Consider the following 18,120-nt stretch of genomic DNA (forward strand, 5'->3'; position numbering starts at 1 on the left):
ATGGATATTGTAATATCATACGGTTTGTGAGTTTCTTGGACTGTTACATACTCTTTACTACGTTTTGTAATATAATATCATGTTTTTAAAATACATTCCCATTAATAATTATAGCAGCTACTTCATTTACAACTGATAAATTAAAACGTATTTCATGTCCCCCTGAAGGTATTTTGTTGGCTTGAAGTACAATTTGGCATTCATCACTCAGCATTTTCACTAATGATATTTTAAAAGTTTTATTAATGCGTTGTGTTCATTTAGAAAATTTTGTAAAGATTGTTCTATTTCATATTCACATTGGGAACGATCGAACATCTACGTTGTGCTTGTATATCATCACCAATAAAATATATTTGTAAAAATGATGGTTCACAATCATATGGAAGAAGAGATCCTATTCTTTGATAAATTTATCCTTGAATTTTGAATGTAGTTTGATAACCGGACTCTTTCTTTCTGTTCGCACCAAATGAAGTCATATTGAAGCACTAATTATATTTTCTAATATTACTTAGAAGATTTTTTGATTCAATTGTTGTTCCGGATAGATACGTTGATAATGACTCTTCGGGAATGGTGAAGTTGGGTACCTTATTCTTTCAAGAACACATTTTATCAGATTCATCTTAAAATTTTAGAGCTTTGTAAAACATACATTCAATATCCATACGACCAATAGAAATACAATGATTGTTATTAAATACGTCACAACAATCATAATTAAATGCTTTCATTTCTAATTTTTTTTTATTTGGGATTTTCTTCTTTTCTGTACGTTGACTGTTTTGTTTCTTTTTGTCATTAGATGATGATTTTTTTTCCTTCTATTACATCATTTTCAACTTGGTGAATTTTGTTGATTTTTTTCTGCCTTTTAGTAAAGAATTTTTTCTAATATTTTGTTTTCTCTTAGGCATATTCATCTATTTTATTTAATTATTACTAATTCAATAAAGATTATTGATTTATTCAAAAAAAAAAAAAAAATGAATTGATACTGTTATTTTGTTGCTATGGCATTTTTCGAATTATGAAGCGACCTTAACTTCCTAACTACCTAATAATTAGTACATTATTACTCCACCAGAGCGCGCTACAAGTTACGATCTTGTTTCATTACACGCTGCCCAAGAAAGAGATATTGGGTTATACTCACATAGATACTGTTCTTCCCCGGGTCATGCTGAATATCCATATAAACTTTCATGTGAATTGGAGTAGTAAATTGTAGTAAATTTTGTTAATCCAGAAATTACCACTTTTTTAGTATATCGATTATGAGTAAGTTGATCAAGTTTATGTAATAACTTATAACATACAAAATACAATAATATAGAACTACAGCTAAAAGTTCCACAACATGTTGCGTGGTAAAAAGCTTTTGAAATTGGCAATTGATAAATCAAATTCAAATGGAGAAAATAGTAAACAAAGTAAGTACCTTTTATACTGCAGCTTAATAATCATTTTTATTGAAAATATCTTTTAAATATGACAATAACTACTTAAAAATTTTAGAAGTTGATTGGATTTGTAATTATGAGATTTTATATTCAAACAATAAAAATCATTTATAGACTTTAAAAAAAATAAATAAAAAAGGTGAATATTTTGATATGATAGGTACATGTTTTTTTAACGTGTCCTTTGTATAATAAATCATTGTTTAAATTTGTTTTTAGATAACCTAATTGGTATTAAAAGAGATGTTTTTACTAGTAAAGACTTACCTCTAACATCATATCCTAATCAATATGTATTAATTAGTAATGTTGATAAAGTTAACACGGTACTACTAACTGCTATTAAAACCATAAACATTTGTTGTACCTACTTAATAATCGTTTATATTGTTAATTTATAGAAGAAAATTGTAACAACTTGCGTTACAAGACAAAAAAAGCTGAGAATGAAACCTATATTTTAAGTAGTAAATATACTTCATGCTATAATATTAAATAATTATTTATTATATTAAAATATTTTTTAAGTAATTTTAGATAGTAACTTGTGCTTATTGTGTATGGTATTCTACTAAATGGTATTTTAAATATTCTTCAATATATTTGTTTTATGGTCTTTATATTTATTATTTATTTTTTGTTTATTTGAAAATATTAGGCTGGACTTTGATATATTTACATATTTGAATTAAAAATTACTATAAAAATAAGACATTTAGTAGTATATTTTTTGTTGTATATGATCTACAAATAAGTATAATTATAATATTATACTATTAATAAGTTTACTTAAATTCAATATACTTGGCATTAATTCATGATATCACATCTTTATAGTGCTTAAAGATCTAATATTTTTATTTTACTTAGCCATTTTTACACATAGTTTACGAAGGGTTTTTGTAATATTTAACTAAACATTTTTTTTTAATAATATATATTATGAAATTTGTAATGTGAATACTTGTAAAAAAAAAAAATGTATTACTAAGATATATAATGAGCGACGGATTGCAATTATTAATAGTCAATATTGAGAAATGGATACTTGCCAAAAAAAAAAAAAAACAATTTATTTTGAATTTTTGTAACCTAGTTGATGTTAAACGAAGACAAGTTGGTGCAAACAGTAACAGAAAAAGTAAAACTTATATTTATCATTTAACTGATGAAAATTCTCAATGTTTGGAAGTATGTAAATGGTTTTTTATTAACAACATTAGGTTTTAAAAAAAAATAATGATAGGTAATATACAAAGTGCTTAATACAACTCCAGTAGGAAATGTTTTACCAGAATTAAATATAAAAATAAATAAACCCCACAATAAATTTAAATATTCTGAGCTTATTGAGGAATATATACAGTCATTTAAACTAACAATTTCTCATTATAGACGCGAATATGCTCCAAATATACGTTATTTACCTATATAACTATTGTGATTATGCATCAAGACCTAATTGAAAAATACCCAAACCAGAATGTATCATATAATCTTTACAGATGTAAATTAAAAAAAAAAAAATTCTTTTAGTAATTTGGTCACGAAGAGTGTGAACAATGTGAGGAGTTTAAGTAACACAATCTTGATGAAAATTCCATTCAAAAAGACTGTGAAATATGTGTAACATGAAAAATACACGAGACAAAATATAAAGATACAAGAAACTTATACAAAATACATTCAAGAGATCAAAATAATATTAATGATTGTGTCACAGTTTCTGCTGACTTACAAAAGGTAATTATGCTTCCAAGAGCGGAAATGTTTAAAAAAGTAATTTTTACAAGATGTATCATAGCATACCTACTGTAGTAACCAGTGATGGTTGCTGCACGCTTCTTTTACGACGAAGGCACTTTCCGTCGTAGGTTGGAAAGAAGAGGTATAAAATGCAAGCAATAAATTAATAAGACAAATGAAAATCTTTTATTAACTGTTAAATACTAAAATAAAGTCTTTCGATAGTGTAAGCACGTATATGTACTTAACTACCAGAGAGCAAGTAATTAAGAATTGTGACTAAGTCTAACTCTTACTCTAACTAGCTCTATGATGAGGACTCCTATTTATATGGGACATACCGTGATTGAGGAGAGGATGATTGACGTCCAAGGAATAGCGTGATGTGCCTAAGCCAATCAAGAGGCAGCATCAATGGTTCGACTCAGTGGCGTGATATAGTTCTAGGCCACTGGACTTTGAACTTACGTTTTTATGTAAAAAACGTCGGTTTACTACACTACCATGAAAGTTTTGTGCTTGTTGTAATTAAATCTCTTATTAATCCACTAGCTTATATTTGGTATGAAGGAACTACTGGTCGAAATAAAGAAGATATCATAAGTACATTCTATAAGTTTTTAAAAAAACAGAGACGTTCCAAATATTCAAATTTGACTGGATAATAACTATTGAGCTAGCCAAAACAAAAATTGGTGTCTATTAACATTTCTTATTTATATTTTAAATTCAAGTGAAGTATTGATTAATCAAATTATTATATACTACTTTAAACCAGAGCATACATTTATGAACGCTGATAGTTTTCATCATCAGATTAAATTAGCTTAAAAAAAAAACAAAAGAAAACACTTGATTTTAATGATTTTGAAGATGCTGTCTAGAGAGCAAATAAAGGGGAAGTTGATGTGGAAGTAATGGATTATACTAATTTTTATGATTGAAAAGATTACAAATCTACACAAAAATTACTAAACCCGATCTTACTCTCTATTAAAAGATATGGTATGCATAAAAGCTGATAGAAGAATATTCACTTTAAAATTTAAAACTAAACATAGAGATAATGAGTATCAAGAAATGGACTTCTTATGTAAGAAGAATCTGAAAAGTAATGGAATTCAAAATCCTTTAGCAAAAATTAAACCATGTGGAGTTCCTAAAGAAACAACGGATAGCATATTAAAAAATTTAAACCAAATTTTTCCAGAAAATAGAAAAAATTTTTTGAGAAAATCTTAATCATATGTAATTTAAATAAACTTATAATAATGTCTTAATTTTATAATAATCCTTAAAGTTCTAACTCTATCCATAATAATTAAAATAATAAAAAAAAAAAAATGATTACTAATTGATTTTAAAAACTGTGTGTTGTATTTATTTTAATTTGGTGTCTATAAATATTATAGATATTTATTTTTAGTATAATAATATTAAATTAAAGAATTTATACTACCTCTCATCTTTTTCAATTGACATATTATCATGAATGTGTTGTATTCAATATGTACAAGTTGTTATAAAAATAGTATATCACAAACAAATTTCTTTATTTTATACCGCTATTCTTTTTAAGGGGAAATTTACACCGGTTTGGACCAACGAATTTCTTAGTAAAGTAATAACTAATAAGTACAATAATAATATAGTCCATAATTCAGTAGATCTACTGTTGTAAATGAGCAACTATAATGACGCGAATTATTGCGGATGCGGGATGAGGTTGTAGTGCAGTGCATGGTAACGGATTGGCAGGGGTGGCTCGTCAGAAGAGACATTGAGATTGAGTCTCCCCCTTAAAAAAACCCAGTTACTTGTAAATAATAATTAATTAAAATAAAAAAGCATAAATTATTTTTATTTGAATTGAAAATATAATATTATATAATTTATATCGTTTTCTTTGTTTATTATTATAAATTGAAAGCCACCAAGTCTAAAACCTATAAATAGTTATTTTAATAGAAATACTATTTAAGTTTTATCGACGACGGTGACTGTCACCGTTACAGTGAAACTGCCGCTCGAAAGTTTCAATCATAACATGTAAAATGGTATGGCCGGTTTGATGGAGGGCCGGAGGGGGCAGGGAGAATAAGCTGCGTATTATAGACTATTGAGACTGGGTTCACGACAATAATTTCTGTACCGCGCGCCGTTCTTAGTCGCCGCCGCCGTCATAATTTAATGTATTTTTATGATTTAATAACTATAACAAGTTTACTACAGGGTTTTATACTATCTTCTATTTGATATTTGTTATATTTTTAATTATTTTAAAAATGCAAAGACAATTTTTTTTTTACAAAGAGATTTTATAAATATCAGATTATTCATGGTTTTAAAAGTAACAATTTACAATTTATTTATTACTTATACATGTTGGCTACACTGAGCTGTAATTCTTTAGTAACAAAATTAATTTTTTCTTTACATTTTAGTATCTAATTAACCATTGTTAAACCAAGTTGTGTTTTATGTTTTTTTTCTATCTTCTCTTAAGAATATATTTTTTTATAGTTATACGTTTTGATTTTCAATGTCATTTAAAAACATGAACTTACAAAAAACAAGCAATGACATTTCTTCATTAGTTTCTTTAGTGTGAAGTAAATCAATCCGGAATACGTTACATTTACATCCAGATTAAAAACGTATGATATATTACCATCAAAAATACCTCAAAATAAATATTTATTGGCTGATTGTGGTTTCATATACAGAGGAGTAAAAGATGTTGTAGAATGTTTTTCCTGCGGACTTGTCTTATACGATTGGAAAAAAGACGATATACCATGGATTAAACACTCGAGACATAATCCAGAATGTATAATACTATATGCATTATTATCAAAAGGAAATCACTTTGTTGAATATGTAAAAACCAAATGTGGAAGAGCTTAATGTAATTGTGAAATTGAATCATATGATATCACTTGTTAGTATATTAAGATTTATGAATAAAAAAAATGTTATATAATAGTTATCGAATAAATTATCGAATTATATTAAACAACTTAAATGTGTTATTATTCAACCCTTTATCTTATAAATACGTGACCTAATGGATAAGCCGTGAAGTACTGTTTAAATAATATAAGGTTTAATTTCAGGTTTGATGCAAATTAATGTAAACATATAATCATTAATATTAATAATTCTCCTCCCCCTCCACACTTATCAATTAGGTCAATCAGGTAATGTTTTTTTTTTTTTTTTTTAAATTTTAGTATAAAATGTTGTTATATTTAGCAATATTATCAGTATATGATAAACACTCTAACAATCATAGCACTACTTTAACAAACCTAATTCATTTGAATAAAAAAAAATCAATAAGAATTTAAAGACCGCTAGCTACAATATGATTTCGCTAGTTGTTTCAAAGTCAATATTCGAAATTCGACCGTATGGTAAAAAAAGTGTAACAGTTGGATTGCTTGTTAACAAAAAGCTTTCAATCGTTATATTAATAGAATATAAAATAACTAAAAAGATTTTAAACCTTGATCTTGAAAAATGGCTTACATTAATGTGTGAAAATAATTACAATGTAATTATCGATAATCTGCAAACTCGATGTAAACGTGTAAGTGTCCAGTTTCAACCGCAGCGGTAGAAATCATCCGGTTGTTCGGTTCGATCGAAATACATTGTTTTGAATTGGACCGATCACACCATCCTAAAATTAACGCTGCGGCCATCCGGTTCAAAAATAAACCGCGTCGTGTTGCGGTTGTGAAGACCACCCGGACAATCGAATGTCCATCAAAACACATGCATTTGTATTGAGTCGGTCACATTGACGTACGCGACCGGACGAGTCACATCATTCCATGCCTGTTATTACTTTTTAATTACTGTCATTACCATTTTGTCATTTTATGTTTTAAATAAATTTTAAAAATGTTTGATGTCGATAAATTTATTGATTGCATTCGCGATAATAATGCTATTTGGGAGACAAGCTCCAAAGAATACATGGACAGGAATATAAAGGCCCCAAGTTGGTTAAATGTAGAAAAAGCTGTATATGAAGATTGGAACGAGTTATGAACTAAAGAAAAAGATAACCGAGGTAAAATTTTGTTATAATTTAGTACCTTGATAATTTAGGCCTGGATTAACATTATCGTTAGCCCTAGGCCCCTAGCCCCTACAGGGCCATTGTCAAATATTTAAATTATTCTCATTGGGAGAAAAAGTGTGGAATCTCTGTTAAACTTTTAAAAAGAAAAATAGGCATTTACAGCATAAAAATCTAATATAAACTTAACTATTATAACTTTTTATAGGATAACAGTTTTAGCAAATCCTAAAAACAATTCATTTTATTCCAAATTATATATAATTAAACTGTCAAAAACTATAAAATAAAACCACTCTCTATTAAACCATTTTGCGTTTTACAATAAAATCATAGCCATAATTTTTCGTAGACATTAGGCACAGTTCCTATTATAACAGTGCCTATGCGTTAATAGGGCATTAAATGAGTAATAAATTATGTACCTTGCAAGGTATATATTTGATAGTCAACACAAAAAATATCATAAAAATATAATATATATTATAATATATACTTTCAATATCTTCTTCAGTATTCAAATTGGCAACTTGATCTGACGGAAAACCAACTGATGCAACTCCTAATCTCACTGGGCAACCAAACATTGCTTCATATGGCGATCTTCCTATACCTTAAGATAAATCGAATGGAGATATCATAATTCTGGTTTTTTAATAAGATTCACATGGAAAAGGGCTATAAATATTTTATGTTTTAATTTATTTAAAAAAAAAAAATTGAAGATAGCCATTTTGTAGAATTTATTTTTCTGAAAATATTGACGTTTCAACATTCATTTTTACTATTTTTTCTAGTTTCGAAAAAACTACGAATTATTTAATACGATAGTGGTTTTGATTGTATCAAACATAGACCCTCGTGCTCGTACGGCCGGCGATCGCTTTTAGTGTGTTTATTGAAACTAGAAAAAATATTAAAAATCAGGAAATTAAAATGTTGAAATGCCAATATGTTCAGAAAAATAAACTCTACAAAATGGCTATCTTCATTTTTTTTTAAATAATTAAATAAAAAAATTTTTTTTTAACTTTTATCAAAAATTCAAATATAAAATATTTGTAATTCTTGTCCCTATTAATTTTAATAGAATGGGTTAATTGCACGGGACACCCTGTATATTATTTTTGCTCTATTTAGGTACCTGAGTGGAACGCACGATTTTTTTGAAACTGAATAAATTTTAATGCTGTTGGCCAGTAAGTTGAGTTATTTTCCGCCATCCAAGTAGCCAGTATATCTTCAACATCTCGATTGGCTCTTTCTATTGACCCTTGCGATTGACTGTGTCGGGGTTTTCCATGCACGATTTTTATGTCCCCCCCCCACATTTCATTGAGTTCTGTTATAATTTTATTGACAAATTCTCTGCCATTATCGGAGTGTAAAATGGCTGGTGCTCCAAAAATGGTGTAAATATCCATTAAATTAAAAGCAATTTCTTCGGCACGTTTAGTTATTAGAGGTCTTAGAATCACAAATTATGTTTAATGATCCTGATAATTTATAATGTAACGAAAATCATTAAAACTTTGTGACTGCATGTCTATGAGATCCATCTGCGCAAGTGAATTAAATGCTTTATGTAATATAGGTTTGGAAACTAGTCCTCTTTTTGGATTAGACGATTTTTTCTCGCAGTGGATACAAAGTTTCAAATACGTCATAATGGCTTCTTTTGTAATATTACAATATTTTTGTTTAAGTTCAGATACCATCCTATCTCGACCACCATGACCAATAGAAGTATGAAATATATTTAGAATATCAAATAAATCCTTGTTAGTAACATAGTAAATTACATTAGATGCAGTATCTTTTACACTTTTAATAAGATACTCTTTTCCACTTATTGTTATTACATCGTACTTACGAACATTCTTATAATCCTTAGGAACTTTCTTTAAACCTGGTGTATTCAATGAAGTTTTGGAATGTTTTACTTCTTGCAGCCATTTGTTATATTCCTCGACACTTAAAAATGATTTATTGTCATGCTTTTTAAGCAATAATAAATCAATTGATTTATTACATTTTTCACGCATATTGGCTAACTCCATTATCAAAAATTATAAGGTCACACACTTCACAACGATACTGTAACACGACTGAAAGTATGTACGATACTATTAAACGACTAAAATTATGTACGATTATTTTGTCAGAGGGAACAGGTAATGCGATAAATCAAGATAACCAGGCGCGTAGCCAGGGGGGGTGTTACAGGTGTAGTAACACCCCCCCTCAGCCGTGGTATACTAGATTTTTTTTTGTATCAATATAAAGATGCATCATAAACACGATTTATCTTAGATCGTGGTATACACTTATTTAACAAAATGAAATATACGATAACAAAAATGTAAAGCACTAAAGCCGGGATCCGGCATTAATTACTATTTTAGACCGTTCTGTGACGTTTTATAGATTACTCATTTACTCGTTTCATACACGATTTAATATATTATCTTTTCATGCGGCGCGTACGTAAGAGTAAACGTTTACAACTTCATAATTATTGATTATATAATTATCATGATGAACTATACATAGATATCAGCTATCAGCAGCTATGATCTATCCGATTGTTATTTCACTTATCAGTTCTGTGATAACAAATAAAACTAATTAATAAAATAATATGTTCATAAGTGTTATTTATGTATGCAATATCCAATAAGTTCAACGTTTTTTACATTTTAAATAATTATTAATTATGGAGTCTACCAAGAAAGGAATTAAAAGAAAAAACACTATTTTAACATACTACACAAAAACACCTAAATTACAAGCTGATTATCTCGGCGAAAAGGACAAATTAGTAAGTGGTTTAAAATTGTAAAAGTCGAAAATGATTCTATTATATTGTGTTATACCAATTAAATGACTACATTTTAATTAGAATGAAACAGAAGTGGTAGTATCATTAGCTGAATCTGCAGTAACTCCATTAAATCACAATTTACAATCCATGTCTAAACAGCACAATGAAAATAACAAATTAGTAAATATTACAAATCAAATTGCATGTATTAATATTTTGTGTGTAAATTTAAAATTTAAATTTTATTAGATTGAATCATCAGCTCTTCAAACAGTTATTACTCCTACACAAATAGATATTGGTTTATTTATTGGTCAATTTGAACAACCCACATCTCAGGTAGAAAATATTTTTACTTGTATACCTAATACCTTATAAAATAATATTTTAGATTTTAAGTTGTAAATGATTTAAGTTAATTAATATTATCTGTTTAATATATATATATTAATCAGTATAATATGAAATAAGTGCATATAATACAATGTGTTGAAAGAAGAAACATAGTAATAGTACAGTATACTGTAGTTCAGAGATCACTGTTTAAATAGTAAAAGTAAAGTATATTATAATTATTGTTAAGTAACTTTTATTTTAGGTTTTTTTATCAAAATAATGCTTTTTGCATCTTGACTTCTTGATAATAATTATTGAATACATTTGCTGCAGAACTAAAATTTACTAAAATGTACAATATATCTCTAGAATAATTATATTATGCTTTTTGTACATTTTGCTAATCTGCACATATTATATACCTAAATACATAATGCATGGGGCTTTCAATTTTGCAAGTTATAAAATTAATGTTTATTTTCTGTAAAGTGCATGTATTATATTTTTTGTTATGATTACATTCACATATTATTATACCTATAACTCAATTTTAATTCTGATTGCATCTAATTCTGTAGTCATGTAATCTGTGGCACAACTATGCTTAATGCTCAACGCTTATTGCTTTTTTTTATTTTTTTAAGGTTAACTCTTCTCATCGGTATAACATTTTAAAGAACACATTTAATCCTGATACAACATTTAAATTTCCTGGTAGTGGTAAAAGGAATCTTAAATTTCAAATTAATTGGCTTAGTAGATGGAAATGGTTGGCTTATTCAGTATCTTGCGATGGTGCTTTTTGTAAATATTGTATGTTGTTTTGTCCAAAAGAAATCAACACTCAAAAACTAGGTCAACTTGTCTTCGAAAAATTTAGTAATTGGCACTGTGCTGTAGAAAAATTTAATGCTCATCAAAAAACAAATTATCATATTACTGCCACATTAAGAGCTCATGAATTTTTGTCTGTATTTGAAAATAAACAAGAAAGTATTGCTGTTAAACTTGATTCTAAATTAAAATTAGAAATTGAAAAAAATAGAAAAATGATGAGACCAATAATAGAAACAATCTTACTCTGTGGTAGACAAGGTATTGCTCTTAGGGGACATACAGACAGTGGTCCTATTGATTTAAGTTCTTTATTCCTATCCAATAATGAGGGAAATTTCAGAGTAATATTAAAATATATTCTTATGAATAGCAAAGATGAATTAAAAAATGATATTGAAAATCTTCCAAAAAATGCAACTTACATCAGTCCTGATATACAAAACGAAATTATAAATACAATAAACAGTTTAGTTATTAAGAAGCTTGTTACCAAAATAAATCAGGCAAAATGTTTTACAATCTTGGCAGATGAAACAACGGATGTAGCTGGGATAGAACAATTTTCTATGTGTGTTAGGTATTTTGACAAAGATACCATCAAAATAAGAGAGGATTTTCTTCAATTTGTACCAGTAACAGATATGAGTGGAAAAGGTTTAGCTCAAGTTTTGCTTGAATGTCTTGGAAATTTAGGAATTAACTTAAATTATCTCAGAGGACAAGGGTATGATGGAGCTTCTGCCATGCGAGGGCTATTCAATGGAGTGCAAGCAATAATAAAACAATCTTACCCATTAGCTTTATATATACACTGCTGTAGTCATTCATTAAACTTAGCTATATCTGATGCATGTGATGTAAAATCAATTCGAAATGCTGTTGGAATTATTCAGACAGTTTGTAGTTTTTTTAACACGCCTAAAAGACAGGCTGTTCTGCAAAATTCTGTGGAACAAATTGCTCCGGATTCAAAAAAAACTAAATTAAAAATGTTATGCCCAACAAGATGGGTCGAACGACATGAAGCGATATTAGTATTTTTAGAACTTTTTGATTCAATAATTGACTCTTTAGAAACTATTTCAACATGGATTGATAGAGAAACGTCTTCAAAAGCAAGCAGTATACTTTTCTCTTTAAAACAAGGAGAAACTCTACTTTCCATACATATTCTTGCAAAAGTGTTTTCATTAAGTATGCCATTAAGTCGTCAACTTCAAAAAGAAGACATAGATTTGTCCATATCAATGGAACTTGCAGATAATGTTATGAGTGCAGTATGTTCGTTGCGTACTAATGCTGCAAAAGAATTTAAAATGATATACAGTGATGTTGAAAAAAAATGTGAATCATTGGGGATTATAATTTCAATACCTCGACTAGCTATAAACCGGACAAATCGTTTAAATATTTCAACAGAATCACCTGAGGACTATTTTAGGATTTTAATTTTCATACCATTTTTAGATAATTTTTGTGAACAACTAAATGACAGATTTTTGAACCATAAGTCATTATTAAAACAATTTACTTGTTTAATAAATGCAAACGAGAAAAATGAGACCGAATTTAAAGAGCTTTTAAAGACTTATTCTGCAGATATTGAAGCTGATGAAGTATCTGCAATTGGCGAGTTTACAATATGGCATCAACAGGTAAAAAACAAAAACCCTAAAAATGCTACGGTAGCATTCATAAATTGCAATGAAGAAATATTCCCTACTGTTCATCGACTTTTAAAAATATTGATTACTTTACCAGTAACCACTGCAAGCAGTGAAAGATCTTTTTCCTCATTACGGCGCTTAAAAACATATTTGAGGAACACAACTGGTGAAAATCGGTTGAATGGCTTAGCAGTTATGTATATTCATCGGGATTTAGTCGTAACCACTGACGAAATAATTGATACTCTAGCTTTAAAAAGTAGACGCATTAAATTAATTTAATTAAAAATAATATTTTTTTTTTGTATCAATTATAATAATATATATGTGTACAATTTAAATATACCTATGTAAAGTTATCAATTTTTTGTGTGTATAATTTTTTCAATTGATTTTGAATAACACCCCCCCCCCCTTAGAAATTTCTGGCTACGCGCCTGAAGATAACTAATCGATAACCACCTTGGAAAATAACGATAAATGACAATAATATAACATTGACTAAACTTACCAGTCAATTACGGAAACATACACCGATTGCCTACAATGACTGGTATGCACCGGCATTACTGACATTGCCTAGGCAATACCGTTATTGCCGGAATTACCGACAATGACGGTAACATATTGAATTAAATATTGAATTTGAATTCAACCAATTTTATTTTTTTTATATTTTATTCATTTTATTTATATTTCATATAATACGTATGTTTTCATTTTATTTTAAATATTTCATAATTCATTTTGGTTTTTATTTCACTGAAATTTTGTAAATTATTAAAACATATTTATTTATAATCAATAATATAAATATTTTATAGACACATAACTTATTATTTTTAAAAAAAATATATAAATAAATACGATCATATCTTTTATATTTGTTCACTAAGATTAACCGATTCACTAGCAGCTTAATTAATCTATAATGATATAAACAATATTCAAATAAAATAATAATTTTTAACTTTGATTTTATATCATATATTTTTTAATCTGATCGTGTTTTACAACTTTTATTATATATATTAAATAATGAATTTGAATTCAACCAATTTTATTTTTTTATATTTTATTCATTTTATTTATATTTTCATATTATACGTATGTATTAATTTAGGTATATTTTAAATATTTCATTATTCATCTGATTTTTTATTTCACTGAAATTTTGTAAATTATTAAAACATATTTATTTATAATTAATTATATTTGTATTTTATCTTACTTATTGTTTTGCTGCATAGTTTGATGAATACCTCGGTCCATGTTGTTGCGTTGAATAAGTAGGTTTTAGTTTATCAATTAAAAATGAATTAAGAACTAAACTGTTTCTTAAAATTAATATTGTATTTAATTTAGATAAATAATTAATAAAACTTAACTAATATCAAAAACCTCGCTTGATGATAGTGTGGTAATAAAGTCAGCGACTTACACAAGTATTGAAAGGCTGAGGATAATAGACTATAACCAACTCAAGAGCACTTTGTAAATGACTATAAGTCTATAAATATTGAATGATTATGAACCAGATTTATAGTCTGATCCAATGGTGTGATATGTGATCACGCCATATTACACTTTGATCACAGATATTTTTTATAGATTAGGTAAAAATATGATCACGCTATATTAAACTTTGACTACAGTTATTTTTTTATAGAATAGGTAAAACTATGATCACGCCATATTACAACGCTACCACAGTTATTTTATAGATTAGGTAAAACTATGATCACAACATATGATACCACAACCTTACAAATCTGTATATAAGTGATCAGTAGACATTGATAATAGTTAGTGTTAAATCTCAACATTGTCTATAAATTTTATGTTTCGTCGTTTCATACCGTAATATATCCGTTTGCTACAAGTCGATAACAAACCCAAGTAACACAATTTGATCAGGTAAATGCTTTTTAAACAATCTGTTATATTAAAAATTAAACTTATACTGATTATCATTTTTATTTAAGGTATATTTAAAAAAAAATATATATATAAAGTAATATGTCGTACTATACTAATGTATCTGCAGGCGAAAGCTCTTCAAATGATGATGATGTAAGTACCTATACCTATTTGTTTATGTATGTGTGTGTATGATATTAATATATTATTATTAAATAATAGAATGAAAGTAGCATGCTATCAACACTATCATATGCTTTAAAACCGGTAAAAATGCAAAATAAAAAAAGAAAATATGATACTGAACCAAAAGTTAAAATGTGTAAGGCTGGAAAGGTAATAATTTGTGTTGTATTATTTTTTTAAATATTCCACACACACACACACACACACACACACACACACACACACACACACACACACACACACACACACCACACATTCATTTTTAATATAAATATATATGAATGTATAGCAGCGAACAGAATCAATAGAGACGTACAAGGATGCCTTAGCTAGTGTAATTTCGAAAGGAAATATTGAAGATAACGTTTCAAACTCAATAACATTGACGGAAGGAATTAGGAAATTACACGTATACGATTCGGTGTCCAGTAGCGCCAAAATGCAATGACTACTACGTCATCCAACATTATAAAACTAGTGCTATAAAGGACATTCCTTCACTTGAAAGGTAAAAACCATAATAAAAAAAACCAATGATTAAATGATGAACTATAGTTAAACAACAGCGATACAATCATTTTTATTTATTGATCACCAGATTATTTTTTTAATTTGACCGTTACCTATTATTATTCAACACAAATAAATTATTAAATTCTAATTAAAATAATGAGATTCAGGATTTTATCGTTGATATTTAACTATAACATGATTAAATAATAAAACATATTACGAATATTATTAAATAATGATTTTTTATAATAGATGGAAACATTCTGAAGCTAGCGTGAAGTTGTATAGGTACTTGCAATACCTATCCTGCTGATAATGAAATATCAAATAAAATAAACGAACTTATTCGTTCAATTTTGAATCGATGTTCATCAGATCCAAAACGAAAGATTGTAAAAAACAGCAAAAAATAAAATGCAAATATATTATAATGTGAAAACTATTTATTGATAATATAAATTATAACATTTAATAAAATTATTAAAATTGATAAAATTAATTAATCTTATTTTTTTACTATAATATTGAAATCAATTCTTAGAGTAATTATAACAATTATAATGGTATAAAGTTCAATACAAATTTTATTTTAAATCGTCATTAAATCATATAATATCATATCTGATAGTGAATTATTGTGGAATTGAAGTATTTCATAATATATAAAACAAGAATCATCGTTCTGTATACAACACATGCTAAAGTCAAAATTTTGAATATACTGATTAGTAAAATCATTTCGCTGACAAGATGATGGGGTAGAATATTGACGTCTGCTCTAATTAATGAATATATGGTATCAAAAGTTGACTGATTTGAAACCAACTTTTTTTGCTTTTCTACAATATGTTAATCGATACATTGTTGTAATTGTTTTAAACGATGTAAATCAGTATATGATAAGGTAATAAAATGATCATTAACATGCAATTTAATAGTTAACTGATTTAAATTGACTGAATAATATATGTTATCAGTTATTTTCACGCGTTTACAATTAGTATGTAGATTATTAGTTATTGAACTATAATTGCTATCACACATTAGTGTACACCACTGAAGTAAACCGAAGGTTAACAATTTTTTAGTAACATTACATTCTAGTATTACAATAACAGAAATCGTTTTATTAACCAAAAATCCAACCGTTACACTTTTCTTGTTAAAAGGTCTAATACTAAATATTGATTTTGCGACAACAATTGATGGAATCATATTGTATGACGACGTGATCTTTTTGATATAGACGATTTCTGATGATAATTTTTAAAAACGAATAGAAATAAATGTAATAATTGAAATAAACGTAAAACACAGATGTTATTTACACATATATGATCGTTACAACACATATTTATAAGCTAAGTGTATTACTTGTACATGTGTGGTTGTATACTAAACTAATTACATTAAAAAAATTGAAGTGAACGTGAAATCAAATCAAATAACGTGTGGAAGGGAGAATTACTTAACTAGTAAAAAATTCCCCGCTTTAAAATGGAGCCAGACCCCCACATTTTTTCAGAAAAACCATGGGGCGTCTGACTCCATTTTACAGCGGGAATTTCTTACACTGCAAGGGGACAATACCCCCTCAAACTTTTTTCATCTCCGCTAAAAAATGGAGCCAGACGCCCCATATTTATACTAATAAATGGTTAGAAAAACCATGGGGCGTCTGGCGTCTGGCTCAATTGTACAGCGGGAATTTCTTACACTGCAAGGGGACCATACCCCCTCAAACATTTTTCATCTCCGCTGAAAAATGGAGCCAGACGCCCCATATTTATACTACTACCGATGGACGTATTATGAGAGAGTTTTGTGCTCTCCGTGCAAAGTCCTACGCTTACATTTTAGAAGATAAGGAGAAAATCAAAGCAAAAGGAATCCGTGGACATGTTGTTAGAAACCACATGACTTTTCAAGATCATAAACGGTGTTTGTTTGGTGATCCCAGTTTGGAAGTAACAGCATCAAACGTCTCTATCCGTTCATTCAAACACAAATTAAAGACCATTAAATCCAATAAATTAACTTATAACAGTTTTGATGATAAAAGGGTTATACTTGAAGACAAAGTACACACCCTAGCTCATGGACACTATTCTATAGAGTGAGTATATAAATATATATATATATATTTTAATTAATAATTTTGAATTTTATAGGGAGGAACTCGAAGCAGAACTAGATAGTTAGTTTTTTGTAAATACTCCTGTATATATTTTTTGTAAAGATTATGCCTGTATATATAATTTTTTTTTTTTTTTGTAAATATGTTTTACTATAAATTATTTCTTTGTAAATACTTCTGTATACATTTTTATACTTATTGAATTTTTGTAAATATTTTTTCTATAAATTATTTCCATATATTACCTATACCCTAATAGCACCGACCGTCCTAGGATGTTCGTATTAGGTTCCTGATTTGTTCCTGTTTGGACCTTCCTGCCAGGAAACAATTAGACCTTCCCAGAACTTCCTGTTTTGGTTGATATGGTTAGGTACTAATAAAGTGATTCCTAGGAA

At 27.8% G+C, this 18,120-nt stretch overlaps 3 protein-coding genes and 1 pseudogene across 3 annotated transcripts; 3 read left to right on the forward strand and 1 right to left on the reverse strand.

Annotated features, from left to right (window-relative positions):
• Window positions 1–7,504: 7,504 nt before the first annotated feature.
• On the reverse strand, window positions 7,505–9,362 carry LOC126551053 (KRAB-A domain-containing protein 2-like). The gene is made up of 3 exons (XM_050203809.1): window positions 8,834–9,362; window positions 7,799–7,915; window positions 7,505–7,530 (listed from the first exon to the last, which is right to left on the reverse strand). Exons 1-3 carry the CDS (start codon window positions 9,360–9,362, stop codon window positions 7,505–7,507), a joined length of 672 nt encoding a protein of 223 aa, XP_050059766.1.
• Window positions 9,363–9,931: 569 nt separating this feature from the next.
• Window positions 9,932–13,400, forward strand: LOC126550893 (zinc finger MYM-type protein 1-like). The gene is made up of 3 exons (XM_050203439.1): window positions 9,932–10,123; window positions 10,205–10,306; window positions 10,376–13,400. The coding sequence occupies exon 3, from the start codon at window positions 11,278–11,280 to the stop codon at window positions 13,246–13,248; it is 1,971 nt and encodes a 656-aa protein (XP_050059396.1). The 5' UTR covers window positions 9,932–10,123; window positions 10,205–10,306; window positions 10,376–11,277; the 3' UTR covers window positions 13,249–13,400.
• A 1,585-nt stretch (window positions 13,401–14,985) lies between these two features.
• Window positions 14,986–15,998, forward strand: LOC126551054 (uncharacterized; annotated as a pseudogene).
• A 1,390-nt stretch (window positions 15,999–17,388) lies between these two features.
• LOC126550910 (uncharacterized) lies at window positions 17,389–17,897 on the forward strand. The gene is made up of 2 exons (XM_050203454.1): window positions 17,389–17,701; window positions 17,757–17,897. The coding sequence occupies exons 1-2, from the start codon at window positions 17,397–17,399 to the stop codon at window positions 17,785–17,787; spliced, it is 336 nt and encodes a 111-aa protein (XP_050059411.1). The 5' UTR covers window positions 17,389–17,396; the 3' UTR covers window positions 17,788–17,897.
• The last annotated feature ends 223 nt before the right edge of the window (window positions 17,898–18,120 follow it).

The sequence above is a fragment of the Aphis gossypii genome, chromosome 3, assembly GCF_020184175.1.
Source record: "Aphis gossypii isolate Hap1 chromosome 3, ASM2018417v2, whole genome shotgun sequence".
Lineage (NCBI taxonomy): Eukaryota > Metazoa > Arthropoda > Insecta > Hemiptera > Aphididae > Aphis > Aphis gossypii.